Below are 25105 nucleotides of genomic sequence, written 5' to 3'. Positions count from 1 at the left end.
GGCGTGGGAAGACGCGTTGTCAGGGCCGCGACTCGTGTATGCATGGACCCTGGCTGCTCCGGGTAGCCGTCGCGCAGAGTGCCAGGCCTCATCTACTTGATACTTTGCGAATTTCGACATTATACATGCACGACTGGCCGCGGTCACGTTGATTAATGCTCGGCCAGAAATGCCCCGCAACCTAGTTTCTGCCCCACGTTGTAGCAGACGCTTCTGCATTGGCACCCCGCACCCCGCTCGTGTTCGTGGTATCAGTAATCCCGAAGGATGCTTATTATTTCACTCTGTCCCAACCACATACTTAACGTCTGCCCCCTCATTTTTGCTAAATAAATACTACTACTTCCCGTCAAACATGTCCGAGTTCGATATCGCTGCCGTGCGCAAAAAATTCCCCGCTCTGGACCAGGAGCAGGTCTATTTTGACAACGCTGGTGGAAGCCAAACCTTGGGCGATGTCATCACATCGTAGGTTTAAGACCATTGCAATGCTCCCTGCGAAGCTTTCTAAGACTCCGCCAGCATCTCGAACTATCTCTCGAACAGAAATGTTCAGCTCGGCGCGTCGTACAAAGTTGGGAGAGAGTCCACTGAGTACTATACCACAGGCTGTAATGCAGGAGCCAAGTACATAAACGCAGAACCGGACGAGGTTGGTATGTTGAAAATGCTTTTTTTGTTTTCAGTCCCGTAATAGCTTTCTTTCTTTGATCGTCAAAGCCAAAAACCCTTTATTTTCGTAAAGTTTGCCATCCGTCCGTAGGTTCTGATCCCAACCAGTCATTGGGCCGTCGACAACCCAACTCTTCCGCAACCTCTCTCAAGCCATCAAGTTCTCCCCTGGCGATGAGTTGGTTGTTTCAAAGTTTGACCATGAGGCCAACATTGCATCCTGGGTTTCAATTGCCGAGCGCCAAAACCTTACCTTGAAGTGGTGGACCTCAGCACCAACCACCAACCCCAAGCTCGACCCTGAGAGCCTCAAGGGACTGCTCTCTCCTCGCACAAAGCTCGTCACGTGCACTCAGGCATCCAACATTCTCGGGACTATCCACGATATCAAGGCAATCGCTCAGGTGGTCCATTCCATTCCCGGCGCCATGCTCTGCGTGGATAGCGTGGCCTATGCTCCACACCGTCGGATCGACGTGAAGGACCTCGGTGTGGATTTCCTCAGCTTCTCATGGTACAAGGTGTACGGTCCGCACATAGCGATGCTGTATGGCAGCCGTGCCGCGCAGCAGCAGCTGACATCGCTGGGCCATTACTTCAACCCGTCGACTACACTGGAGAACAAGCTTGGACTGGCGGCAGCAAACTACGAACTCACCCAGAGCCTCCCTGCCGTTGTCCGGTACCTAGGTGGCGACGAGCCAGGAAAGACGTCGAATGGTATTGTAGCTCATGAGGCGAAGTTGCAGAAGATCCTTCTGGACTACCTCGCCTCGAAGCCTGACATTTTCACCGTATACGGTGATCCTGAGTCAGACCCGGCCAGAAGGGTTCCAACGGTGAGTTTCGGGGTAAAGGGAAAGGGGTCGCGGGAGGTCGTCGAGAGCGTCGAAAAGGTGTCAAACTTTGGATTCCGCTGGGGTCATTTCTACTCGAAGAGGTTGGTGGATGAAGTTCTGCAGCTCGGTGATGAGGGTGTCATCCGCGTTAGCATGGTGCATTACAACACAGGTGAGTTTGTTTGTCCTGGCCGTTGATGCATACTGACCTCTGATACAGAGGGAGAAATCAGATCGTTTGTTGAGACATTGGATCGTGTTCTGTTCCGCTAGGAGAAGCGGAGAGAGCTCGCATCCGATGCCGGCAACCGATGGGCTCCTGCATATGTATGTCTCACTCTCAATTGAAGCGATTGCCTCTTCCGGCCTGTGATCAGCGCTGCCGTCTCCGCATAAAGTTACCTGTGCCGCCCGAGCTCCGATTTATTCGGCCCAGCCACTTTCTACGCAGGCCTCAGAACATTCCATAGCCATGTGGATTGTGGAAACGGCCAATTGTCAGACACGATTATGCGCAAGGCCATAGGGCCAAAGGAAAAGTCCAAGCTCCTTGCCCCCTTCACGGTTGCAAAGTGAGAAGGGGCAACTTACAGCTCACACATTATTAGCAATTGGGCTCGAGTTGGCCAGCCCAAGACGCATAGGCCAACTACTTCGAAGTCTCAGAGTGCTACCTACACTGGGATTGAATAATTAAGACGGTCGCAGTCTGGACCATTGAACGACAGGAAGCCTAACCAGACGGCCAGGATTCAGTATGACAACGTAAGCGTTGGGAATGGGGACGCGGCCAGTCAAGGGCGAGGAATTACCAAAGCGTGAGCGGAAGCCAGTCGACGGTCGAGGATAGAGAGAAAAAAGCTGACAGAGAGAACGGGGCCGGGATGGAGCCGGGGGTGGGCAACAGGGCAACTGTCGCAAAGTCGCTACACCAGCGATAACCTTACCACAACGCGCGGACACGCAGCAGCGCCTCCCGCGTAATCCCCCATAGCAGGCGTTGAGGTTCGGAGCTCCGGCTTGGCGAGACTGAATGTCTCACGGCTCGAGACTGATTCAGGTCAAGCGCTGGGGTTGGACCACCTAGGCGACGTAAGCTCTTGCGCGGAGCACTTACAACTCCAAACACCTGCCAAGAAACCCTCTATACCATATGCCGACGCTGCTATTGGCCTGTGCGAGTGAGCATGGCCGCCGTGCGAATCCGACTTGGTTCTAGCTTCCCTACCCGTTTCGTCACGACGCCTTCTCGCCAGCCTCTGCGCCTTCGAGGACGACAACATCCGCGTAATGCAGTGGCCATGGTTGGCGGGCGCAGGGAGACGAGCTCCGTTTTCCCCACAAAATGTTTGACTTGCTGCGTGCTGTGTTTGTATAAAGCCGTTTACATCTCGCTGCGTTTGGTCTATCATCACTCACCTTCATTCGCCAGAGTACATTCGTTCTTCTCTGCTATTTCTCTTCGATTCTTCTGCCAGTCCAACTCGCTCAATCCAAATCCAAATCCATCACCATGGTCCAATTCACCAAGATCGCCGCCGCCGCCCTCATTGCCGGCTCTGCCGTCGCCCACCCCGGCGAGGTCCACGAGCCCGCTCAGATCCGCCGCGAGATCGCTGAGCGCGACGTCGTTGCCAACCGCTACGTTCGCAGCCTGGGCAAGTGCGCCTCCAACACCAAGGCCCAAGAGGCCTCTGAGCGTGCCGCTTCCCGCCGTGCCTCCAAGGCCGAGAAGCTCCGCCAGGCCCGTGGCATCTCTAGCAGTAAGTTTGCAGCCCGTTGACAGCCGGGAGCGTCAAATCACTGACAGCCACACCCCAGAGCCCTTCCTGCACCGCCGCGACCTGGCCACCCTCAAGAAGTTCGAGGAGGTCAACCACAACATGACGGGCCAGATCGACACCTTCGACAAGCAGACGCTCTTCGGCGCCAAGACGCAGGTCGCCCTGACCCCGGAGGACACCATCGGCCCTTACTTCGTGACGGGCGAGTACCTGCGCTCCGAACTCACCGAGGGCCAGCAGGGCGTGCCCATGCACCTCGAGTTCCAGTTCACCGACGTCAACACCTGCGAGCCCCTCTCCGGCCTGCTGGCTGACATCTGGGCCGCCAACGCCACCGGCGTCTACTCCGGCGTCTCCGCTACCGGCCAGGGTGGGCTTAACAGCACCTTCCTCCGCGGCCTGCAGCAGACTGACGAGGACGGTGTCGCCTCCTTCGACACGCTGTTCCCCGGCCACTACACTGGGTAAGCCTCCATCCGGCATCTACCCCGCCACACCACAGAAAGCAGTGAAGCTAACATCCCCACTCAGCCGCGCCACCCACCAGCACGTCGTCGTGCACCAGAACGCCCAGCTCCTCTCCAACGGCAGCTACACGGGCGGCAAGGTCTCGCACATCGGCCAAGTCTTCTTCGACACGGCGCTGCGCAGCGCCGTCGAGGCCACGGCCCCCTACAACACCAACACGCAGGACGTGACGTCCAACGACGACGACATGTGGACGCCGTCGGCCGCCAACAACACCAACTACGACCCCTTCCCGGAGTTCGTCTACCTCGACCCCTCGGACATCACCAAGGGCCTCCTCGTCTGGATCAACATCGGCATCGACACCACTGCCAACCACACCTCCGACGCCACCAACGCCGCCTACCTTGCTGCCGACGGCGGCCACTCCACCGGCAACACCATGGGCGGTGGCAACGGCGCTATGCCCTCTGGCGCTGCCCCCAGCGGTGCTATGCCCTCCGGCGCTGCTCCCAGTGGTACCCCCTCCAAGCGTGCTCCCCACTCGTACGCCTTCAACAAGCTGTTCGCTGGCTCCGCCAAGCGCTGGATCTAAGCTCGTCCTCTCCCCGCGGGCTTTCTGAGGCTTTCTGGGTTTGAAAGGGCGTTGGCGTTGGTTGCCAAATAAGCCGAGCTGTTGAGCTTGCGCGCTTTTTTTTTTTTTTTTTTGTATAGTGTACAGATTTTTAAAAAATTTCCTGTTCAATTGTAGTATTCCTCTCGTGTAAAGCTTTTTTCGTTTGCTGTGCTTTTGTTGTACGTTGTTTATGATCAATTCAGTTTGAGTTCCTGTTTTCTTCATCACGGCCCATTGTAGAAGACCAGAATGATACCATTGCTGCTAACTGCGTGCTGAGAAGAGATGTACCTGTGCACCATACTACCGAAAGCCAAACTCCGAAACTGTCCTTGTCCGTGTCAATTTCATCCCATCGTCGCTCATAGCCCATTCACGCATCAAAATCGGCCGTCAGAGTTTCGCATATCACTGCCGTTACTACTCATTCCCACGTAACCTTGACGGTTCAACAAAGCAATAGCACCGACGGCCGTGTTCAATAGCAAAAATGTCCGACTCCCCCTTGGTCCATAAAGAATTCCCTATGCACCTCCTGAAAGAATCCGAAAGAAGAAGCCATACCAACCTTAAGTATAGCTCCGCATCGCATCGATGTAGCCCGTCCCACCCTTGAGGTCACGCTCAAAGTCCTCCGCAACATCAAGCACTGCCTTGATGTGCGTCATGCTCAGCTTCTCGCCCTGGTGGATCGCCAGCGCCTGCGCGGTGCGCACAGCATTCTTGATCTACACCAAAGTAACGTCAGCACTCCGCCACAAACGCGCGCGCAAAGAGAAACAAAGTGACGTACCTGTCGGCCGTTGAGTGGATTACGGGCCAAAGTGTCATAGTCCGAAGGCTTGAAGTCCACCGTAGCTGTCCCGTCCATCTCGTGTACTTTCCTTAAGAACATCCGCCAGATATCCCGCTTCGCCTGCGTAGAAAGCTCCTCGTAGCGCAGACCAATGTGCGTGCGCGATTGAAACGCATCGTCGAACGTCTCGACTCGGTTTGTCGTCAGGAACAGAATGCCCTGGAAGTACTCCAACAGACGCAGGAAAATCGACACTAGTGCATTGCGGTGGATGTCGTGGACCTGGCGCTTCTCGAGAAAGACGTCCGCTTCGTCAAGCAAGAGAACTGCACCCCAAGAGTGCGCAATATCCATGATCTTTTGCAATTCTTGCTCCAAGCGCCACGATTCGGTTCCGAGCTCTCCCGCGCTGACGGCGTACAACGGGCACTTTAGGTAGTCAGCGATACCTTCAGCAGTCAGTGTCTTGCCCACACCGGGAGGCCCATGGAGGACAAAGACCATTCCACGCCCTTTGCCTTGGACCACGTCGTCAATAGTCTGAGCAGCGTGGAACTTGTGACTGGATACCATGGCTTTGACGATAGACTTTCGATCTTTTTGGAGGACCAAGGAAGTGAAGGCTTCATCGTTCCACTTGATGTCTTGAAGGCCGGAAATAGAGAACTCCATCCAGCGCTTCTCGGAGAAAGCAAAGCCCAGTACCACCGGCGATGCAATTAGAAGCTCTTCTTCAGTGAACTCCTGTACTTTTTCCGTTCCTTCAGCGTCCTCTCCGTTGGTATTCTCGCCCAGCTTATCAAGTTTTTCGACCTTGATTTCGTCGCCATCTTCATCCACTGGAACTTCCAAGACATGATGTTCCTTTTTTACTTCGTCATAAATGACTTTGAGCTTGGTCTTTTCTCGCTCTTCATGCCCCTCCGCAGCTGGATTCTGTGGGCATCCGGGACCGTCTTCGTCGTCCGACTCCGCGTCGCTACAATCGCAACATGAAACGATATCATAGAGCGCATCCTGGTCCTTGGGTTTAATCAGTGAAATCGGATAGTTCGGATTGATGCGTCGAAAGATAGCGGGATCAATCATGACGCGACCATTGACGTTGTGCTTTGCGACCATCTTCTTCCTTTTCTCGAAAGCAAGGCCCTTGTGGAACTTGTAGTTCATTCCTGTCATGGTTACGAATGTCTTGCCCCTTTCTATCAGCTGTTTTTTGAGCGTTTCACAGTCTTTGTGGTAATGAAGAGGGTAAGTGGCCAGGCTAGTGATCTTTCGAGGGCCCTTGAAGGACTCGACATTGATCTCAAAGTCACCCAGTCCATAATTCTTTCCGTCATACTCCAGGTAGCGGCCTTCGATACAGTACCAGTCACCACGAATGAATGAGCTTTCCTTCGTAGCGTAGTCGACTTTGAAGCAACGAGGGTTCTCGACAGAGCCGTAAGTTGTGGTATATGCCACGGTGTTTGGCTTGAAAAGTGCCCATAAGAGATCAAAAGTGATGTTTCCAGCGTTCAGCATGGGATATAGAGTCTTCTTTGTCTCATCGTAATCTTCATCGAGGAAGCGAACCATGACCTTGCAGTGTGCGATCATCAGGTTTATCCTTTTCCTACTCTTCTTTTTCTTTTCCTTCTTAGCTCTCGCCTTCAGTGTTTTCTTGGCGTGGGTGCGGAGCTCTTCGAGGTAAAGAAAAAGCAAATTAGGATCGATCTGCAATGCAAAGTCAGCCTCATATAAGGGTCATGCAAACAGGGTTAGCTTACGCAAGGTTGCTCCTCCACTAAAGACACTCCCTTGACGTCCTTCATGATTTCTTGTAGCGCCTCGCGTAGAAGCTTGGACTTGATGTCTACAACAGTGTTGCGGTACTTGTTCTCCCAATCGAACTTTCTTCGCACGGTGAAGACATACGCATCAAATTCGTCTACTGGGTCCTCTGCGCTCTCCGTGAGCTTGTAGTTGTGGATTGTACTGTCCCAAAGTTCATCGACACGCTTGAATCCCACCGTACTGCCACGCTTGCCAAGTGCTTTCTTTGAAGACTTCTTCCCCTCTCCCTTTTTCTTCTTCCGTCCTACTTCCGGAGGCGGAATTATATCATCAAGGGGTGGTAGCTGCCTTGTGCTGAGTGGAAGGCCTGGCATTAGTTGAAGGATGCGTTTCTGTAGGCTCTGTTGCTCTAGCAGAAGCTGCAACAACTGGTCTTGCTTCGCGACTGCGTCGTCTTCGATCTCTTCTTCCGACTCATCGCCACTCTCCAACTCTACAACCTTCCGGGACTTCTTCCGGTGGCGGCGGGAGTGAGTGTCTTCCTCGGATTCAGAGCTGGAGGAGCTGTCGGAGGAATCGGAGGAACATTCGTCAGAGGAAGTCTCATACTTTTTTGGCTTCTTCTTGTACTTTTTTGCCTTTGCTTTCATTTTACGAAGCTTCTGGGCCCTTTTGCTGGACCTTTTGCGTGCCAGTTCTTCGCCCGACGAGCTGCTCTCGGAGCTGTCACTAGAGAGCGAGTCGTTGCTCTCGGATGAGCTGTCGTCAGAGTCGGATTCTGAAGCGACTGCTCGCTTACCCTTCTTGGAGCGCTTCGCCGGTTTGTGCTTCTTGCATGAAGCCTTGGGCTTTTTCGGCTTGTTTGGCGACTTTTGATTATTGTCTGCGGCTAAAGTGAGATCGACGGAGGCGTCTGCGGGCTGTGACACGGCAAGGTTGTCGGCCTGGCCGGTCTGGTCGTCGCGCGCGTTGTCCATGACGTCGGCAGAGGAAGAGGACGAGGAAGAGAAAATGGATGGGAAAAGAGCGGGCGGAGTTGTGTAGATGAGGGCGTCGAGGCAGCGGTTTAACTATTGTTTGCGTTTGCTCATATCGTGTAACTAGGTAGGCAGGCGCTGCGCTGGCAATGCAAATAAGTTGCTGACGCTGCCTGGGGGAGGCGCGCACCCCTACACCGCATGACTGCACCTTCAGCCTCGTTGCCAGGCAGCACTACAAATGGCGTGCGAACATCTGTTTCGACATATTCTGTCTGCATAGCCAGCCTCCCGTTCATGCAGCAACCCATGACCTCCAATGCATGCGCGCACCCGCAATTACTCACGAGCTCACCTCCGACTTCTTGCTCGCCTTGACATGACCCAGCGCGTGCGCGTGTGCCGTCTTCATCTCACTCTCCGGAACGCCGCCCGGAAGGTCGCCCGTCGCAACGTGCTCGATCCCGTTGATGATCCCCGCAACCGGCTCCGCTCGTTGCACAAGCGGCTTCTCCGTCTCCTCGATGCCTGCCGTCCTGCTGAGTTCTGGATTCGACGCCGCCGGCACTATCTGCGCCTCGTCATTCGGACTCGACGACTCTTCCGAGTCGCTGTTTGGCGCATTCACCTTTCCTTCTCCACTGGGCCCATGGGTTTTCAGGCCTATCGTTTCGTTGAGTGCATCTTGCTGCGAAACCATGCCGGCCTGCTGTCCCTGGTCCTCCTGGTCGCCAATGCTGCTCGCCTTGCTGGCAATAGGGCTCCCGGACATGGGAGTCGCTGTCCTCAGGCCAAGGTCCTTGCTCCCACCGGGCGAAGGCTTGGCTGTGCCTTTCCAATCAACCGCCTCAGCCTGCTTGACTTTCTCTCCTACCCTGGGCTCTCTAATAACCACATCCGGTCGTCCAGTCTCCTGGTCAGGCAGAGCTCTCCAAACCACAGCAAGCTTGTCGAAGGCCCTGGTTCCCTTCCTGCTGCTGCCTTTAATGCCATCCATCTTGTCCCATTCTATCTCAAAGACACCCGAGCTTTCCGCCTCGCCCTTATTTTCAGGCCCTTTGCCTTCGAAGAAAGTATTGAACCAGACGTGAGCGACCGACGTGACCATGGTAAATCCGGCCATTGCTTTGTTACGGCGTTCAAAGTCGATATTGATGTCGTTGGTGGGCAGGACTACGCGCTTGCTTGGGCGGAAAATGACGTCTCCACCGCCTTGGCTTTGGTTTTGATCTTGGGTGTCTCCAGGCTCCTCTACGCTCCTCTTACCCTCCGATTTGCCGTCAAGCTGACCGTCAGCTTTGGGATCCAAGGTCTTTCCACTTGTGGGAGCCTTGCTGCCAGTGTTGCGGCCCATGACTTCCGCGACCACGTCTGCCAAACCTCCACTGTCTTTGACTGTTCCCCTCACCACTTCTCTTTCCGATCGGTGAAAGGTGTGGAAGGTCTTCATGGCCTTTCCCTCATCCACAAAGCCTTCCACAACAACCCTGACTCCATCTCTAAGCCCCCAAACGTGCACTTCAAGTATCTCGATTTGTCTTTCGACATATAGCTTGCCTGCTCTTGTCCATCGGTCCACATAGCCGACCCATCTCAATTGGCTCGGAATGGAAACACCCGCCCCAAACCCAGGCCTCATTCTGCGTTCGGTGAATCTATTGAGGGCATCCTCGGCTTGCCAGCCCTCTTCTGAGATCAGATATGAGCAGCTCACTGTTCCAGAGCGGCCCTTGCCAGCTTTGCAGTGTACTACAACCACGCGCTCCTTGTCCTCTCTGAGCCAGTTGCGCATGCTAGCCATGATTCGTGGTACGAGTGCGAAAGGCGGCGGGTGGTGATCCGGCCACGGGAAATGCCAGACACGCCCGTATACTTCTGAGTCTGGATACCCCGTACCCTCAGCCCGGAATTCCCAAATTGCCCATTTGTCGCCGTGGCTCTTGTTTAGGAACTTTACGAGTTGGTCCAAGGGGTTGCGGTAGGCGCGTTGCGGGTAGGTGCCACTAGGGCCAGAGGTTGCGATGATATTGTCGGTGACATAGCAAAGGTCAAGGCCGGCTTCAGGATGGCGTGCGCGAGGTCCCGCGACGATTTGGCGGAGAAGTGATGCCTGCTCACTCGTTAGAGCGGAGCTTGCTGGTGAGTCGCAGGACGGTTGGGTTAACAAACCATAGCGCAGGATGCGTTGAATAAGCCGAGAGATTATTTGCGCGGTCACACAGCTATACTGAGGTGTGAATGCGTCGATTTAAGTAAAGACATGGTTTGCCAGCGTCGAAGGTTGTTGAGCAGAGCACATGGCTCCGGGTTGCCAGCTTGCCCGTTTCCCTGTCGTGAGTTGTGACGACGTCATGGAACGTCGGAGGTCAATGCAAGTTTCAGGTAAGCTGCGCCGAAACGTCAACAGGAACTAATTCCGTTTTATCAATCCAGATATCTTTCAGCTACGAAAATACATCATGCTAGGTTCTACCTCGTTATCCTAGGATCGTTCATAGACACCTTGCCCCAATTGTTGTCCAACCATGACTTCAGCTGTCTCACGCCGTCCGCATCCACGCCGCACTCCTTCATCATTTCCAAAACCTCCCAAGCCCTCTGGTCTTGCTCCCTTGCACACCTCCGTGCCATTGCAACGAAAGTAGCTGGCCGTGGGTTCCAGCCTCGGTTGCGCATCTCTTCATAGTATCGGAAGGCATCCTCGTAGTCTTGTTCATCCATAAGGCAAACCAGAAGGAGGCGATCATACGTGAGACTGTCGGGCTCAATCTTACGTGCCACCATCTCAGCAGCCAGAAACATGGCCAGGTCTTTGCGCTTCTGACACCCTCTGAGAAGAATATTGAATGTCGTAGTTGTCGGGCCGCCGTCGCAAATGATATGCAGGGCTTTGTATTGTTCGATCGCCAAGTCCAAATCGCCTCGATAGACGGTTGCTTCTATCAAGGCGTGACCAGCTACTACCGGGACAGCTTGCCCGCTTTCCTTGAGGGACTTGAGAATATCAAAGGCTTCCTGAGATCGTCCGGTGTGAACACGCGCCCACTTGTAAATTCTTCTCGTAGAATACTCATCCGGAGGAGTACTGGTTTCATGCATGATGCATAGAATGGATAGAGCAGTTCTGATATCACCAACGAAGAGATACGTGTCTATTAGCACTTCGTAGTGCTGCTGCGTGAAAATCTCCTTCCGATCACTCAACAGACGGAAGACATCTGTTGCAAGAGCAGCGTCTCCATGTCGTGCTGCTGTGGTAAGAACATTGAAGCATATTCCCGATGCAGGATTTAGATAACCTGATCTGACTTGTCGGTTCCAGACATACTCTGTCGCTTCGTGCTATCGGGAAGTTAAATCGTTGCAGCTCTCAGCGCGTTATTATGACTTACATGGAGACAACTGCTGGCTGCATCAATCAGGCAATGCCACACTCCTCTTGAAATGTGCATTTCCCCAGACTCTGTACGATGCTTGATGATTCGAAGCGCCTCATCTACTTCCTCTATGTCACAAAGCATGTACACCGTCATATCGTAGAGCCATTTCTCAATCCGTATGCCTTCTCGAACCATGGTGTCTAGGCGGTCCAAGGCCAACTCATACTGCCTTTCACGGAGCAGTCCAGCAATCACGTCTTGGTGGCCGTCAGCTCGTAATGAGAACCATCTTTGGCGCATATAGTCGAGAATTGCATTTCGAAGGAGATAATCCGGATGTACCGCCAATACCTGCACCATAACTCGTTAGTCCGCTTGAGTGAATCAAAGTACAGGCCGTACGTACCTTGAGGATATCGTGGCAGATTTCTACAGTCGGCTCCAATCCTTCTTCTCCCATCTCTTTCAACAGCGCGGCCGCACCAGCGGCAGAGCCATGTTGCGCATTGCAATTTGAACGAATGCATGCAGAATAGAGGGCCAGATTCGGTTTCTCGCGCCTTCTGATCAGTAGGTAATATACCAACCGGTTGACTACGGATGTTTGTCCTTCTGTACCTGCTCGTCGCAAATGCTCATAAATAGCGTTGATATCGGCGTTTTCCAGCGCCGAAAACGAGAGATCCCTTAACAATCCATTTCTCTCAGACCTTAGGAAACTCGGTCGCTTGATTTCTGATGGTGCATTGCTAGAAATGCGGGTGCTTGATGCGCGCGACGCAGCGCCAAATCCAGAAGAGAGTGGTGTCGGCCGCCTAGCAGAGACCCTCAAACGTGCACTCCTGGCGCCCGCAGGGACATACTTGAATGTGGGACAAAGGCAATGCCGCAAGCCGTCCAAGGCAGCAGCTGGCGTGGTCATTGGGGGGCGGTTGTGGACGTCGACTGAGAGGCCGGGAAATATGGTGGTTGCTGCGGAACACGCCGCGCGGAGACAGCGCGGCACGGAACTACCCCCGTGTGCAGGGATCGAGTAATACACAAAATCGCAGCAGTCGTTAAGGCATGCAAATGGCTATACATAATTGTCCGTCACCTGAGCGTCAAAGGCGAAAGTCACTTGTAAGTACGTGGTCAAAAGTACCTAGGAATCCACTGCGCACGCCTCTCGTCAACGCAAGAGCTGCGCCTAGGCTCTTCCTTATTTGGCAGCTACCGTCATGCTCCCTCGCAAGGCTAGCCTAAGGCTTGGAATCGGACATGCAGTCCAAGAACCAACTAGGCCTTTTATCCCAAGCCCTCACCTATTGTAGAAAGCACATCCGGGAGGATCTCTCCATCAGACCGACCGGCAGCCGGGCGGAATATTGCTTCGCACGCGCTTGGTAGCTTTCGCGAGCCGATCTAAACCAGCGGCGGGCTTTGGCCCACACCATAACCTTTTCCTCTCTTCACGAACCTCCACGGCCCCTTCCGCGACCTCCACGTCCGCCCCGCCCCATGCCTCTGCCTCGGTCACCACGTCCGCCGTGGTCTCCGCGCTGGCCGCCGCCGCGACCTCCGCGACTGGCCTGGTCACGTTGTTGCTGGTCCTTGACTAGGTCTATTATCTCGTCGGGTACGCGCAGGTATTTGATCTAGTCACTGGTCAGCAATGGCGCTCAAGCAGCGTCCAAGGCGCATTGATGACGCACGTTGTTGCCGCGAATGTACACTTCAGGTAGTCTCCAGAAGCGGTCGCCCTCAGGGCTGGTCTGGACGACTTCCTTCAAGGTGAGGTTCATCCAGTTGTCGCAGTTGACCAGGTGGCCGTTCAACGTCTCGCCGTTCTTCAGCTCAACGAGCATGGGGTGGCCTTGGGCGGCATTGAGGAGGCCTAATGGCAGCTTTTTCGACATGAAGTCAGCACCTGGACAAGGATGTCATTCAATACGTAGCTCTGCGGGCACGTCACAGCAGGGCGGCTGACCATTGTGGCGGGTGGGTCTGATGGGCAGGACTGATAGCACAGTTGCGCGGCTGTGGCGCTGCCCGAATCGTGTCAAAGAGGTTGGTTGCGGGGGAGTAGGTAAGGTTGTTTGATGGAGGCGGCTCGGTGTTGCAAGTGGCCAGTGACGGCAACAACGAGGCACGCCCGAACATTGAGCCGATCCGAGACACGGCCTAGGTACCTACGGTAGGTTCGCTCATTTGCTCCCGCGCAAGGCGAAACAAATTCCCTCCGCATCCCAAATGCCAAACATCGGCCAAACCTTCTCCCCAAAGTCCTTGCGCGGCCTCGCCCAGATGCCTGGGCCGGGAGCTTGGGGGTAATTCTGGGCCTGCGGGAGCTCGCAGCCCCTTGGGGACATGGCACCGGTCTCAAGATGCTGGTCGGCCGTTAGAAGCGTCGCGGCTTCGCGTCTAGCTCTACTCAGCCCCGAATCACGTGTAGTTCGCTGACGCGTCTGCAGATGCGGCGGCGTAGCGCCAACAGCACGTTAAGGCTAGACGGGAAGCCCTGTGGCCATTTTAAGATGCTGCTGCCTGGTCCTCAGTGTCCCAGGCCACGCGCGCTGTCTCCTCTCTCGCTCCACTCTGGTCGTCTTCACTGTTCTCTTGTTTGTTCCTGACAGTCACGCTGGGATATCCCATCCACCATGCGTGCACCTTTGCAGGCCTTCGCCGTACTTCCGGCTATTGCCGCCGCCCTGGTGCTTCCTCCTCGCCCTAGCACCGCAGAAGCGGCCACTGCGGAAGCAGACTCCACGAATGCTGTCGTGCTCAACCTTGGTATGACCTTATATAAGACACCCTCGACGCTCAGAGGTGCTAATCGCTACCATGCAGACGCTCGCGACGCCCAGGCTTCCTTCGTTGTTCCCTGCCAAGGCTGTCTTGGCGGGGATGATGACGACTCCCTCGTATGGCCGCCTCTCTTAAAAGTCTCCGTTTGCACGACTAACCGCTGCCTCAGGTATTCGACTTCCAAGCGTTCCCTTCGGAACACCCTTGTGGCGCTTCCAACATCACTCTTAATGCTCAGCCTCTAACACAGGAGTGGATCGGTACTCACGCCAGCGGCAACGGATCAATCACCAGTGCCAATGGAGACGATGCACCAGATCACAACTTGGATCTTTCTTGGGAGACGAGCTGTCTGTTTGACGTTACCGCCGAGGCAGGAACCAACGAGAACGACAAAGATGCTGCTCAGCTCTTGACAGTTCGCATCAAAAAGGTCGATGACAAGTCTGTCCAGGAAACCACCGGTTTCACTGTTTCCTTTAGGCAAATCGCACAAAAGGTCGAGCTCCTTCGCCTAGCCACCACGCCTGTCACTACGGCCGTTGAAGGCAGAATTGCCGAAGACTGGCGAAACCCTCCGGCCGAACTCAGGCTCGTGTCTATCGATTTCAAGGATTTCCCCGAAGGATTTGTTTCGCAAACTGGTACCATCGAGGACGAAATTGAGCTTCTTCGCCTGTTAGAAGCTGAAGAGAAGGAGATAAAGGAGCGCATTCTTAACCAAAAGAAGATCATCCAGGCCCACATGAGAGAGAATTCCCACTCTTTGAAGGAACAGCTTCAGACGTGCGACAACCTCTCTTGCCTTGTCAGGGCATTGGTGCACAAAGCACATGGCGCCGTAAAGGTTATTTACGTTCATCTTCGATCTCGCCCTCAACAAACCCATTGGCCAGAAATGAACCACGACCCATTCCACCGTCTCTCCCACGAACACGCCGGGCAGGCTTTTTCGGAAATACTCGCAGCAGATGCTCAAGGACCTCCCTCTGACTTCAACGAACCTGGAAACCAAGGTCCACCAATGCCACCCTTTGGAGGACTTGGTGCCAACGGCCCACCACCGCCACCGCCACCGCCACCTCCATTTGGCGGTCTTCCGCCTCCGTTTGGCGGCCCTCGAGGTCATGGTCCCCCGCCGCCAATGCCGCCTCCGTTCGGTGGTCCGCAAGGCCACGGTCCGCCTCCTCCGCCTCCTCCGCCCCCTCCGCACCATGGTCCTCCACACCACAGAGGCCCGCGTCCCCTTCACACGGTCCTTATGACTTTTGCCTGTCTGACTGGACTCGTTTGCATTTACAGCTTTCTTCATAACCACTGCTGCACCCTTAGACAACGCACTGAACGTCGTGCTACTCGCGAAGAACGCAGAACTGCGAGGCAATATCGCCGGCTTGCGCGCAGACACGCGTGGAAGAACTGGTGGACAGGCAAACGAAACGACAGGACGCGTCGTGAGGACTACGAGGAGAAGCGGTCTCTGATCCTCAACCAAGAAGACAGGCTGGAGGATGCCATGCAAGAGGAGATCAGACAACTGCGGTTGGAAGAAGCCATGCAAGAAGAGATTAGGCAACTGCGCTGCGCACATGACGTCGTCCATGACATCGTCCACGCAGAAGAGGGGCGTGCCAGACCTTCTTCTCCCAGCTCACCTTCCTGCCATTGCTCGCACGCCCACCCCCACATGCAGCCTCACATGCACTCGCACCAGCCTGCTCAACCTTTCCACCAACAGCAAGTGGTGTACCCACCTCCACACGCAATGTCCCGCACGAGCAGTCTTCCATCATACCAATCGGACACGTGCACCATCGACACGGATGATCAGCCCCCGGCCTACGAGGAGGATGTGGATGGGAGCGACATAGTCGTCGACGGCTTCAGAGAATATACTCCCTCGGTAACGACGGTCTACACGCCGGAGAGCAGCATTCCGGACGTGAGCCCGCGGCCGAGCGCCGAGACAATGAGAGAACTGGACCAGGAGCCCACCGAGGCCGAGTCCATCGGGCTGACGCGCGATCGCAAGAACTAGAGTGGATTGCGCGCACCAACGAGGCGTTTATGGGCAAAAGGGGGAAATTTGGGTAAAACACATCTGGCGCGACTATTTGCTTTTGGCGGAAACACGCCCACCATTACATACAGCGTCGCCCCCTGCATAGACGCGACGAGCTATGTCTAATGCTTTGTTTGGTTTTGGTTGTAAAAGGTAGGGGCAGGTCTGGCGTATATTTTTGGGGATACCTATCTAGTCATTTGCTGCACGCCTCGCCGGCCGCGCTCGGAAGGAGGAACGCGCGAGCCGCGTAAGCTTCGTGAGCTGTTGATCTGTTTTATGGCGCTAAAGAGGGGGGTGGGTAGCTAGGATCCGTGCATTGCAGGCCATCAGTGGCTGTGCAGAATTGAGCACGCAAGGATAAACGGAGGTGCAGGGATAAGTGGTGCAATTGATGATTATAGCTTTCACTCGCAGATCCTCGATGGCGGTGCTGAGAAGTGGTTGTTGCGTGATCTGAGAGCGCTGTGAGCGCTGGGCGACGCTGCCACGGGAAAGACCTCAAAGTTTGTCGGGGTTCCAATTGACGGCGAAAAAAAGACCAAAAAATACTGTACATTTATACATTTTCCCAATCAACGGTGCAAACGAAAAGCACCTTGTTCTACCTAGCGCCTCATATACGAAACATTTCAGCTCCAGACAAACTGATGCCCACTACCGCCTCCTCAGGTACCAGTTGAAGGCCAATTGGTTCGTCTCGTATTTGAAAGGCGTGGGGACCTCGGCCAGGTTCGGCCGGGCAACCGGGTGCCTCAGGTAGACAGCAGCGCAGATGTTCTGGTTGACCTCAAGGTACCTGGGGATGAAGGCGAAGGCGGACATATAAGGCCTGGGGCGCCAGGGAGTAAGGTACGGCTTAGTGGGGTCATAAGGGTTCTCGCGCAGCTTCTCCAAGGCCTCCTGGAGCAGCTCCTCCTGCTGCTCGGTTAACCTGTCAGCAGCAGCCTCCTCTTTAGCAGCGCTCTTAGAATTTTTGGTGAGCTTTGCGGAGATGACAGCCAAGCGGGCCTCGAGGTCATCGGTGACAGAGGTGGTGACGTTTTTGCTGCGAGAGAGCATCTTCCTGAGAGCCTGCTGGAAGCCGCGGAGGTCCTGCTTACGCTTCGCAGTAAGCTCCTCCTTCCCGTCAAGGATGGCCTTTGTGCGGTCCAACAGAGACATCAGCACCTTCTTCGCATCGTCATCGTTGGGCTCAGTGGGCTTTTCTGCGGCTTCGGCCTTGGCCTCTGCCTGGGCTGTCTCGGCCTCAGTGTTTGATTCGGCGTCTTCGTCTGGTATGCTCTCTTCCTTGGGAGCCCGCCGCGTCGCGGGAGTCGCTTCCTGGTCCCTGGATTCACGAGGTACGTAGCGGTGCTCATCCTTGCGGGCACCTGTAGCCCACATGACGCGCTCGGGGTCGATTTGGAACATGTCACCGGGATTCAGCTGGTAGCCGGGATAGATCATCTGTCAAGGCGCGGAATATCAGTACTGCCACGCATCGGAAGCCGGATCGGAAATAGGCACCTTCTTTCCATTGACCTTGACCCAGCCGTGTACGACAAACTGTCTGGCCTGCCTGGCGCTGCTGGCGAACAAGGCGCGCCAGATGGCGGTGTCTAGGCGGCGCTCGATAGGTCCGTAGGTCATGGCCATGTAGGGCGTCATTGGGACTTTTCTTGGTTTCCCTTCGACTTCCTCGCCGCTGCCTCGGCCGGTGGCCATCTCGCTACCGTCGGTGCGGGCCAGGTAGGTGTTGTCCATGGGAACAACGGCGGGTAGGGTGCGGCGGAACATGCGCTGCCATTGCTTCTCGCGGATCTGTTCACCGTGGTAGGCGCGCGACCAGGCCTTGGCCTCCCATTTTTGCTGGAAGAAGGTCTTACCGCCGAGCGACTGGCCTGTGGCGCGCGAGAGGTTGTAGAGGTTCTCTTTGGACCAGTCGGCCCGCAGTTTCTGGACGAAAGTGAGCGCAGGAATGGGTGTAGGAAGAGATGAAGGGGAGACGTACGGGCTTCTTGAGCCAATGGAAGCGCTTGCGCATGGCGGGCGGACGGCGGGGGTGGAGGGGACAGTGAGCACTCAGTCTCTCTCACTTCAGTCCGTCAAATCTCATACTCTACGCCTCTTGGCAATAGCGGCGGCTCGCTGGTCCGAGCTCCCTCCGATCAGAAAACTGCCCGCCCATTTTGCGCGCGTCGCCAGTTCCAATTCTCATTCTCGCACTTCACGAGCTACTTTTTGGTTTCACTTCACTTGGGCGCGTCTACAGTACTGCTGTCGCCCGCTATCCACCTCTCTGTCTCACCAACTTTCGCGCCTTCCCCACCTCGCCTTCCGCTCTACTTCCTCTAGAAAAATGTCCGACAACAAGGTCCAGGCCGTCGAGCCCGACCCGGCTGCCACTTCTCTCCAAAATGACCAGACCGTCAACCCTCCCGCCGAGACGCCCGTCCAGGCGCCCGTTGACGCGACCAAGCCCGCCGACGAAGCCAAGCCCGCCGAGGAATCTAAGCCCGCCGACGAGGGTAAGCTGCCTACTGTCGCGCGTAGTTTGGCTTCATTCTGATCGACTTCTCGCAGCTCCCGCCGACAAGCCTAGCAATGGCGACTCCAAGTCTGAGAGGCCTCGCAGGCAGTTCTCCAACCAAAAGAACCGTAACAACAACAGATCAGTTCTCACCAGCGAGCCTGAAACCGATGACCCGGTCTTGATCCGCAAGCAGGTGACTACTCATCGCCCTGCGCACTGCTTACCTTTTCTAACCCGCCGCTAGGTGGAATTCTACTTCTCTGACTCCAACCTCCCCGCCGACGCCTACCTCATGAAGCAGGTTGGCGGTAACGAGAACAAGTCGGTTCCCATCAAGGTCATTCACGGCTTCAAGCGCATGCGCCGCTTCCAGCCCTACTCGGCCGTCGTCAACGCTCTGAAGGAGAGCGACTTCCTCGAGGTTGTGAACAATGACGAAGAAATCAAGCGCAAGGTGCCTTTGCCCGAAGAGTACGGCAAGTCCACCGACACTGCGGTCAACATCTACCAGGACCGCGCCCAGCCGCGCAGCATCTACGCCAAAGGCTTCGGTGAAGAGACCGCCAGCACCCAGTTCGACATCGAGGCGTTCTTCATGCCTTATGGACCTATCAAGGCTGTTCGTCTCCGCCGTGACAACCACGACAAGTCCTTCAAGGGCAGCGTGTTTGTCGAGTTTGACAGCGAAGCGACGCAGCAGGCTTTCCTTGCTCTGGACCCTAAGCCCAAGTACAAGGGCCAAGATCTCGACATCAAGAGCAAGAAGGATTACGTCGAGGAGAAGGCCAAGCTGATCAGCGAAGGCAAGATTCGTGCGAGCTCTCCTACGAGGCGCGGCCGTGACGGTGGTGACTGGAAGCAGAGTAGGGGTGACTTCCAGAAGAGCGGCGAGTTCCGTGGCCGCGGTGGGCGTGGTGGACGTGGTGGACGGGGCGGCCGGGGCGGCCGTGGTGGCCGTGGTGGCCGTGGCGGTCGCGGTGGCCGTGATAGCCGTGACAGCCGTGACGACTCTCGGGCTGAGAAGGCTGAGAAGGAGGACAACAAGGAGGCGCCTAAGGAAGCGGAGAACAAGCCGAAGTTCGACAAGAAGTCAGTTTCTTCGCAACGTCATGACAACGGAAACGCTGCTAACCAAACCACCAGCGGCATTCCCATCGTCCATGCCAGCGAAGCGCCTGCCGCTGACGAAAGCAGCAAGAAGCGCGCTCGCGAGGACGACGGCGCGGCCGATGGCCAGAACGAAGCGAAGAAGGCCAAGGCTGACGAGGCCACCATTGCTTAATACCCCTAACGTGGCATCTGGAATGCTCTACGACAGTATTATTCATTGTCGTCTCACTAGCAAGTGGGCTACTCCACCCGGGACGTAACGCTCAGGATTTTGGGAGAGCAGAGGGAGGGGTCTACGATCTTGCATTCGGACTGAGGAACTGACAGGGTGGCATTGCATTTCTCTCCGGTATAGGCGCCACTAAGGACATTAAAAGAAAAATAGGGCCGGTATTTTCGTTGTGCTCAGGCGTTTTGAAAAAATGGCTATACATAGCATTCTCCATCATCAGGCAGGGAAAAAAAGTCTACTTCATCTACCTAGTCAGTTTTCATGCAAATAGGTCTTGGGGGCCTCCACACCCAAGCCTTTCCTCGGCGTTTCCGGTCAGTGACGCGTTTCCCCGTAGCTATGCGTCCCTAGCCTACTGCCGGTCCACCGCCGAGGGCGCCTCTACTCGCTCGTGCTCTCTTCGAAACACATCGAGTCTCTTGTCGAGGCAATTTTTGCATGTGCAGCATGCCCTACCCTTGCATGACATGCGCCAAGCGCACAATAACGCACCGCTCCTAAACATTGGCGCCGATGACGAGCGACTGCAGCAAGGCGGACAGTGGACAATATTCAGTTGCGCTTTAATAACTCTTTTGACAAATCTACGTGGGTATATGTGAGTATGTGCGTGTGCAAGTGACAGTGACAGTGTGGTAGCATCCATCCCGACACCACCTTCCGCCTCCATCACCACCACAACACCCTGCTGGTGCACGCAACCCACCCCAACGAGCTCCCAGGCCCAATAGAACAAGAACAGAATGCTGAAACCCGCAGGATCTTCCAGGCCCGGTGCAACGCTGCCAATGCCGATTCCGATGTTTCCGTTATGCTGTCCCCAAAAACGCCTTGTGCTATGCACTCTTGCCGTCTTTCCGTTTTCCGTAGCAGATCTTTTCCTTCAAACGCCAAACAAAATGCAAAGAAACGGGTATAGTGTAGTCCAACAATCTCTCTCTTTTTTTTTTTTTTTCTTCAGGCCGGTATCCGTTATCGCGCGGATCCTTGTGCACCTACTTGTCCGCCTCCTCCACCTCCTCCACTAGAAACCTCGCGTATTGTGGAGCCCGCAGCCCAGGCATGGGTCAGAACGCTCGAGACCTTCGCGTCCTTAGCCTTCTGCAGCACGGGTGGGACCGCCGAGGGCCGTTCCGGATACTGTGGAGTACCCGCGTTGGCGGCCTGAGCGTCGATTTTACTCTTGTGCATGAAGGGCTGGGCAACTCAAGTCGTGTCCTGTTTTGGGGGCCACGAGTCGTTCAGTCGCCCCACAGAATTTGCAGGATGTTGACAGAACTCTCAGTCTTCTCTGTTGAGCCGGGGTGCTTTTTGACGCCCTTGTTGGCCAAGAACAAGAACGTGACGGTGAACTTGACGATCCCAACCAGTAGTAGAGACACGACAGAGCTGGAGAAGCGGTTGCAGATGGCGCCCATGAAAGAGCCAGCAAGAAGGCTCAGGATGAAGAAAACTTTGCGGTTGCGGCCCGGGTTGCGAACCGTGATCAGTTTCTTGTCATGCGCCAACATGACGATGGCTCCCGTCACCATTGTCGTGTTGACCTCGGGCATACCGACGCTCAATGCAAGCGAAATCTGGCCTCCGGAGGCCAAAGCAAGCAACGCAATGCAAGCTAGAGCCGAGGGGTCTGCTCCAGAGTCTTGAATGCCGTGGTTGAGTGACCAGTATCGAACGCCAGTTGCAGACAAGATAAGCGCCGTCTGCCAGGCATTGACAAACATCAACCAACCTCGGCGCTTCTTGCCAACGAAGTTGTTGAAGTGACCGAAGATTGCCGCGCCAAGGATGAAGCAGCAAAATGATACGGCGATATTGGCTTCTGTCTGGAGAACTGCGTGGGATTCCAGGGCTGAGAGCGCAAAGTTGACAAGATTTCCGGTTTGCTTGGAGCAGAAAACGCCGAAGAAAGCGAATGTCATGGCATCTTGGATGCCGGTAGCGAAGGTCAAAATGTACAGCTCCATTTCGAGGAGACTGTCTATTGCTATCTCTTGCTTGAGGTACCCAGCCCATCGCTGAGCGAATGGGAGGTTTCGCAACTCTTCATCGGGGTCCGAGTATGGTAGCTGTGTCTGGGCTTCCAAGGCCGCCGGGCTGACGGTTCCTGTGCAGCTGCTGACTATACGGGGTCAGCTAGATGAGTGATGGAGGTTGATCTGTAAGACATACCCGAATCCGGAGTTACAAACTCCAGCTTCCTGTCTGTATCTGTGGCTGCGGTCGAAGGCCGACGGCTGATATCTATCTTCTCTGTATCGGTGGCTGAGGTCGAAGGCCGACGGCTGACATCAATCTTTTCTGCATCGGTGACCGAGGTCGAAGGCCTGCGGCTGATATCCAGAGACTTGGTCGACATGGTTAACACGGTTGGGGAGGAATACAAGCACCAGTTCCAGTTCTGGACTGTCACGGGCTGCCGCTCCTTTAAGCAAACGTCAGACTCGGGCTCGGGGCCTCACTGCAGAGTCCAGCATCAATGATCGGCCAGGCACGATCTGCGGTCGAGCCGGCCTAGCCTCACTGCTCGAAACGCACGCTTTTGTCAGGGAGCGCTAAAAAGCCCCTAACACATTGATGTTAAGCTCCACATTTGCCGGGAGTGGCGTTGGCAGCAGCCGTCTGACTTGGCTTCTTGGCAGAAGAGATAAGAAAGGACATGGGTGACGCAGAGACTAGTGATATAAAGGGACGATTGGTCAGACGCTGGAGAAAGAAATGCTGATTGTCAGAGTGAAATGGAAAGCAATCATAGTAAGCATCATGCGAGCAGAGAAGAAAGCAGGTCGGTGCTGAAAGGAGACAGGGTATAATCCGGGGGGCCATGGTGTTTCCCGTGGAAGGGACCCCCTTCAGCCGTGAGCGGAGCCCAAGGGGCGGACGTGGGAGGGTGCTGAGGTGTCACAGTGATCCCCAGCCGCGGAGGAAATTGAGTTGAGATGATGACGCGCTAGCAGCTGCTATGCGGCCTGGGCTCGACTCCGCCCCAGCACCGCTTGGCAAGAGAAGCAAAAAAAAGCCCATGACGCTTTTTTCCGATGACGGAAGGGGGCGGGGAAAAGGCGGAGGGACATGAGACGGTGAGAAAGAGAGAGAGAGGTTGGGTTACCTACCACTTGGCGGTGGGCCCCGACTGGGTAGCGCAAGATACGCCACCTCGGCGACGCGCAGCTCTTGGCGGGACGCGGCGGAATGGGAAGTATACGACGAGGACGCGCAATGGGGCTCGAGTAAGTACGACTTGGGCGGAGTGGGGCCTGCACTGCCTCAGCAGATGCAGTGCAGCGGAAGGTGAGAGTGGGTGGGTTGTGGCCCTGTGGGTGGCCAGCTAAGGTACCTACCTACAATACAAGCAAATGGCAAATGGCGGATCGCCCGTCGATCCGCACGGGACTCCCCCTACGCCAAGACCCGCCGACCTACATTTCCGCTGCCTCATCATCGACAGCGCTGTTTGGTGCTTCCTTATCTCTGCCTCTTGCGCGACACGCAATGCACTCTTCGATCGCACTCCATCTTTGCCTTGGCACTGCAATGCTCGTTGCCGCTGCACACTCATGACGCCCGCGCGCATTGGCTTCATTTCCTGAGTAGAGCGATCATCGCCGCCCGACCGACCTCTGTCTCGTTTCAAGATGACTTTTGGCCCTCCTTTTTCCGCCACGTCGGTTCACCCCCGAGTCAGCCCATCCTTCTGGGCCCTCTGCTTCCGTATATGGAAGTCGGATGGACATAGCGCCTGTGCGGCCCGCCCGGAAGCTTGTGACAACCTCACCTTTCTACCCCATGCCCCCGCTGGACCCACCCGGCCAAGCCTGCGCCTACATCCACCACAGGCTCGCAATCTCTCAAAGCACCGCCTCTCTGCGCTCCTCGACCCCACGTGTTGCTCCTTTCTCCATCTCCTCTATTCTTGTAAAACGCATTCGATGTCGACTACAACGCAACAACCAATGCACCAGATACCTTTTCTTTCTTCTCCAATGGGTTACGAGCCTGCATTTGCGGGTGCACCCATGAGACAGCTTATAAAGCATACAGTACAACTTACAAACCCATATCTCCTGTGCTGAGCAGCTTAGGGCAGTTTATGGACTCTATATGGTCAAAGTGTTATAGCCAGCATCATCGTCCTCAATCTCAGAGGCCGTTTGTTGGATCGTGTTTGACGTTTCAACCATGCTTCACTATTGGACAATGCATCAGCATGAGGCTCTGAAAAACGTGTCTCGCGTGTTCCGCTCCTTGCGTCGTTCATGGGTTTCGTCCCTGTTAAAGTAGATACGTAATCGATCGTCGGCCCATGCTCCTATAACTGCTCATATGACTGGTTGTTCGTGAGAGCTACAGCTTGGTACCTGTCAATCACTGGAGGGCGAGCTTTACCCGACTGATTCTCTTGTTACGGGAGGCTAATCACGTCACAATCAACTTGGACACGTATCGCCCGAGCTTTCTCCAGTGTTTACTGTTTTGGAGTTATCAGGGAGATACAGACTCCTAGTACGCCCTTCGTGTCCGCCTCGGGCATGAACGTCACGAGTCGAGCCTTCAAGCTGGGGATTGTGTAGTTTCATTTCCGTTTCAGATAGTCGAGCCCGTCGGATACACGTACGTCGTTAAACATGATGTGCGCTCTTAGCTGACCGACTCGACGTGATACCATGCTATGTTGATCTTCGCACATCACTGAGCAGACGTGCGTAGGCGGGTAGTTTGCAACGCCTGAGATGATTATCGATAGAGGAACTTGTATTCGCTAGAAGCGAAATTGAACAAGGTGGTTATATGTAACACTATATGCTCCAAAGGCCACTAGGAAGCACGTACATCGAAAGGTCGTAGCTATATAAGAAAGGCGTTGTAGGAACCCGTTAATATTGTCTTTGCATATGTTTGAACATCAAGACAATCGATGAAGTAACTCAAGGACCCGGTGATTTGATAGGACTTTCACTACTACGGGATATCATTAGTACAGCGTTATATGTTCGTTTAGTTTCCCACTTAGCTTCCAACCCATTATTTTAACATGAAAAAAAAAAAAAAAAAAAAAAAAAAAAAAAAAAAAAAAAAAAAAAAAAAAAAAAA

The 25105-nt window shown here is 54.9% G+C and overlaps 11 protein-coding genes across 11 annotated transcripts; 4 read left to right on the top strand and 7 right to left on the bottom strand.

Moving 5' to 3' along the window:
• The first annotated feature begins 317 nt into the window (after nt 1–317).
• On the top strand, nt 318–1877 carry K452DRAFT_292683 (uncharacterized protein). Its single transcript, XM_033541418.1, has 4 exons — nt 318–468; nt 523–656; nt 781–1683; nt 1732–1877. Exons 1-4 carry the CDS (start codon nt 356–358, stop codon nt 1782–1784), a joined length of 1203 nt encoding a protein of 400 aa, XP_033391819.1. The 5' UTR covers nt 318–355; the 3' UTR covers nt 1785–1877.
• Nucleotides 1878–2640: 763 nt separating this feature from the next.
• Nucleotides 2641–4471, top strand: K452DRAFT_292682 (uncharacterized protein). The gene is made up of 3 exons (XM_033541417.1): nt 2641–3274; nt 3333–3759; nt 3827–4471. Exons 1-3 carry the CDS (start codon nt 3025–3027, stop codon nt 4356–4358), a joined length of 1209 nt encoding a protein of 402 aa, XP_033391818.1. The 5' UTR covers nt 2641–3024; the 3' UTR covers nt 4359–4471.
• Nucleotides 4472–4948: 477 nt separating this feature from the next.
• Nucleotides 4949–7928, bottom strand: K452DRAFT_238072 (uncharacterized protein; the record flags this gene model as incomplete). The annotated part of the gene is made up of 3 exons (XM_033537639.1): nt 4949–5107; nt 5173–6891; nt 6945–7928. 3 exons carry the CDS (start codon nt 7926–7928, stop codon nt 4949–4951), a joined length of 2862 nt encoding a protein of 953 aa, XP_033391817.1.
• Nucleotides 7929–8099: 171 nt separating this feature from the next.
• K452DRAFT_148377 (uncharacterized protein) lies at nt 8100–10265 on the bottom strand. Its single transcript, XM_033535510.1, has 2 exons — nt 10098–10265; nt 8100–10038 (listed from the first exon to the last, which is right to left on the bottom strand). The coding sequence occupies exons 1-2, from the start codon at nt 10098–10100 to the stop codon at nt 8272–8274; spliced, it is 1770 nt and encodes a 589-aa protein (XP_033391816.1). The 5' UTR covers nt 10101–10265; the 3' UTR covers nt 8100–8271.
• Nucleotides 10266–10318: 53 nt separating this feature from the next.
• On the bottom strand, nt 10319–12286 carry K452DRAFT_148359 (uncharacterized protein). Its single transcript, XM_033535509.1, has 4 exons — nt 11927–12286; nt 11715–11861; nt 11321–11659; nt 10319–11270 (listed from the first exon to the last, which is right to left on the bottom strand). Exons 1-4 carry the CDS (start codon nt 11945–11947, stop codon nt 10398–10400), a joined length of 1380 nt encoding a protein of 459 aa, XP_033391815.1. The 5' UTR covers nt 11948–12286; the 3' UTR covers nt 10319–10397.
• Nucleotides 12287–12381: 95 nt separating this feature from the next.
• Nucleotides 12382–13555, bottom strand: K452DRAFT_280479 (uncharacterized protein). The gene is made up of 3 exons (XM_033539455.1): nt 13278–13555; nt 13003–13217; nt 12382–12945 (listed from the first exon to the last, which is right to left on the bottom strand). The coding sequence occupies exons 2-3, from the start codon at nt 13204–13206 to the stop codon at nt 12760–12762; spliced, it is 390 nt and encodes a 129-aa protein (XP_033391814.1). The 5' UTR covers nt 13207–13217; nt 13278–13555; the 3' UTR covers nt 12382–12759.
• A 290-nt stretch (nt 13556–13845) lies between these two features.
• On the top strand, nt 13846–16474 carry K452DRAFT_148307 (uncharacterized protein). The gene is made up of 3 exons (XM_033535508.1): nt 13846–14080; nt 14138–14211; nt 14265–16474. The coding sequence occupies exons 1-3, from the start codon at nt 13948–13950 to the stop codon at nt 16131–16133; spliced, it is 2076 nt and encodes a 691-aa protein (XP_033391813.1). The 5' UTR covers nt 13846–13947; the 3' UTR covers nt 16134–16474.
• Nucleotides 16475–16657: 183 nt separating this feature from the next.
• Nucleotides 16658–18212, bottom strand: K452DRAFT_280473 (uncharacterized protein). Its single transcript, XM_033539454.1, has 3 exons — nt 18151–18212; nt 17667–18095; nt 16658–17606 (listed from the first exon to the last, which is right to left on the bottom strand). Exons 1-3 carry the CDS (start codon nt 18181–18183, stop codon nt 16815–16817), a joined length of 1254 nt encoding a protein of 417 aa, XP_033391812.1. The 5' UTR covers nt 18184–18212; the 3' UTR covers nt 16658–16814.
• A 286-nt stretch (nt 18213–18498) lies between these two features.
• On the top strand, nt 18499–19954 carry K452DRAFT_329860 (uncharacterized protein; the record flags this gene model as incomplete). The annotated part of the gene is made up of 3 exons (XM_033545077.1): nt 18499–18667; nt 18723–18865; nt 18917–19954. The coding sequence occupies 3 exons, from the start codon at nt 18499–18501 to the stop codon at nt 19952–19954; spliced, it is 1350 nt and encodes a 449-aa protein (XP_033391811.1).
• Nucleotides 19955–21255: 1301 nt separating this feature from the next.
• On the bottom strand, nt 21256–22373 carry K452DRAFT_303028 (uncharacterized protein; the record flags this gene model as incomplete). Its single annotated transcript, XM_033542672.1, has 2 exons — nt 21256–22136; nt 22187–22373. 2 exons carry the CDS (start codon nt 22371–22373, stop codon nt 21256–21258), a joined length of 1068 nt encoding a protein of 355 aa, XP_033391810.1.
• Nucleotides 22374–22512: 139 nt separating this feature from the next.
• K452DRAFT_292673 (uncharacterized protein) lies at nt 22513–23323 on the bottom strand. The gene has a single exon (XM_033541416.1). It carries the CDS (start codon nt 22838–22840, stop codon nt 22595–22597), a length of 246 nt encoding a protein of 81 aa, XP_033391809.1. The 5' UTR covers nt 22841–23323; the 3' UTR covers nt 22513–22594.
• Nucleotides 23324–25105: the final 1782 nt, after the last annotated feature.

Source organism: Aplosporella prunicola, assembly GCF_010093885.1.
Source record: "Aplosporella prunicola CBS 121167 unplaced genomic scaffold K452scaffold_61, whole genome shotgun sequence".
NCBI lineage: Eukaryota > Fungi > Ascomycota > Dothideomycetes > Botryosphaeriales > Aplosporellaceae > Aplosporella > Aplosporella prunicola.
Note: the sequence above shows the minus strand (reverse complement) of the source record. Positions and strands in the feature narration are given on the sequence as shown.

Coding starts and splice junctions, on each gene's coding strand:
- K452DRAFT_280479 (XM_033539455.1), bottom strand. CDS start 13,206: ATGTCGAAAAAGCTGCCATTAGGCCTCCTCAATGCCGCCCAAGGCCAC. Junction 12,946..13,002: donor TGTACATTCGCGGCAACAAC/GTGCGTCATCAA, acceptor ACCAGTGACTAG/ATCAAATACCTGCGCGTACC.
- K452DRAFT_280473 (XM_033539454.1), bottom strand. CDS start 18,183: ATGCGCAAGCGCTTCCATTGGCTCAAGAAGCCC. Junction 18,096..18,150: donor TCCATTGGCTCAAGAAGCCC/GTACGTCTCCCC, acceptor ACTTTCGTCCAG/AAACTGCGGGCCGACTGGTC. Junction 17,607..17,666: donor TCAAGGTCAATGGAAAGAAG/GTGCCTATTTCC, acceptor GCGCCTTGACAG/ATGATCTATCCCGGCTACCA.
- K452DRAFT_292683 (XM_033541418.1), top strand. CDS start 356: ATGTCCGAGTTCGATATCGCTGCCGTGCGCAAAAAATTCCCCGCTCTG. Junction 469..522: donor TTGGGCGATGTCATCACATC/GTAGGTTTAAGA, acceptor AGACTCCGCCAG/CATCTCGAACTATCTCTCGA. Junction 657..780: donor CGCAGAACCGGACGAGGTTG/GTATGTTGAAAA, acceptor GATCCCAACCAG/TCATTGGGCCGTCGACAACC.
- K452DRAFT_148359 (XM_033535509.1), bottom strand. CDS start 11,947: ATGAGCATTTGCGACGAGCAG. Junction 11,660..11,714: donor TCTGCCACGATATCCTCAAG/GTACGTACGGCC, acceptor GTTATGGTGCAG/GTATTGGCGGTACATCCGGA. Junction 11,271..11,320: donor CAGCCAGCAGTTGTCTCCAT/GTAAGTCATAAT, acceptor ACTTCCCGATAG/CACGAAGCGACAGAGTATGT.
- K452DRAFT_292673 (XM_033541416.1), bottom strand. CDS start 22,840: ATGGCCCCCCGGATTATACCCTGTCTCCTTTCAGCACCGACCTGCTTT.
- K452DRAFT_292682 (XM_033541417.1), top strand. CDS start 3,025: ATGGTCCAATTCACCAAGATCGCCGCCGCCGCCCTCATTGCCGGCTCT. Junction 3,275..3,332: donor GGCCCGTGGCATCTCTAGCA/GTAAGTTTGCAG, acceptor GCCACACCCCAG/AGCCCTTCCTGCACCGCCGC. Junction 3,760..3,826: donor TTCCCCGGCCACTACACTGG/GTAAGCCTCCAT, acceptor ATCCCCACTCAG/CCGCGCCACCCACCAGCACG.
- K452DRAFT_148307 (XM_033535508.1), top strand. CDS start 13,948: ATGCGTGCACCTTTGCAGGCCTTCGCCGTACTTCCGGCTATTGCCGCC. Junction 14,081..14,137: donor TGCTGTCGTGCTCAACCTTG/GTATGACCTTAT, acceptor GCTACCATGCAG/ACGCTCGCGACGCCCAGGCT. Junction 14,212..14,264: donor GGGATGATGACGACTCCCTC/GTATGGCCGCCT, acceptor CCGCTGCCTCAG/GTATTCGACTTCCAAGCGTT.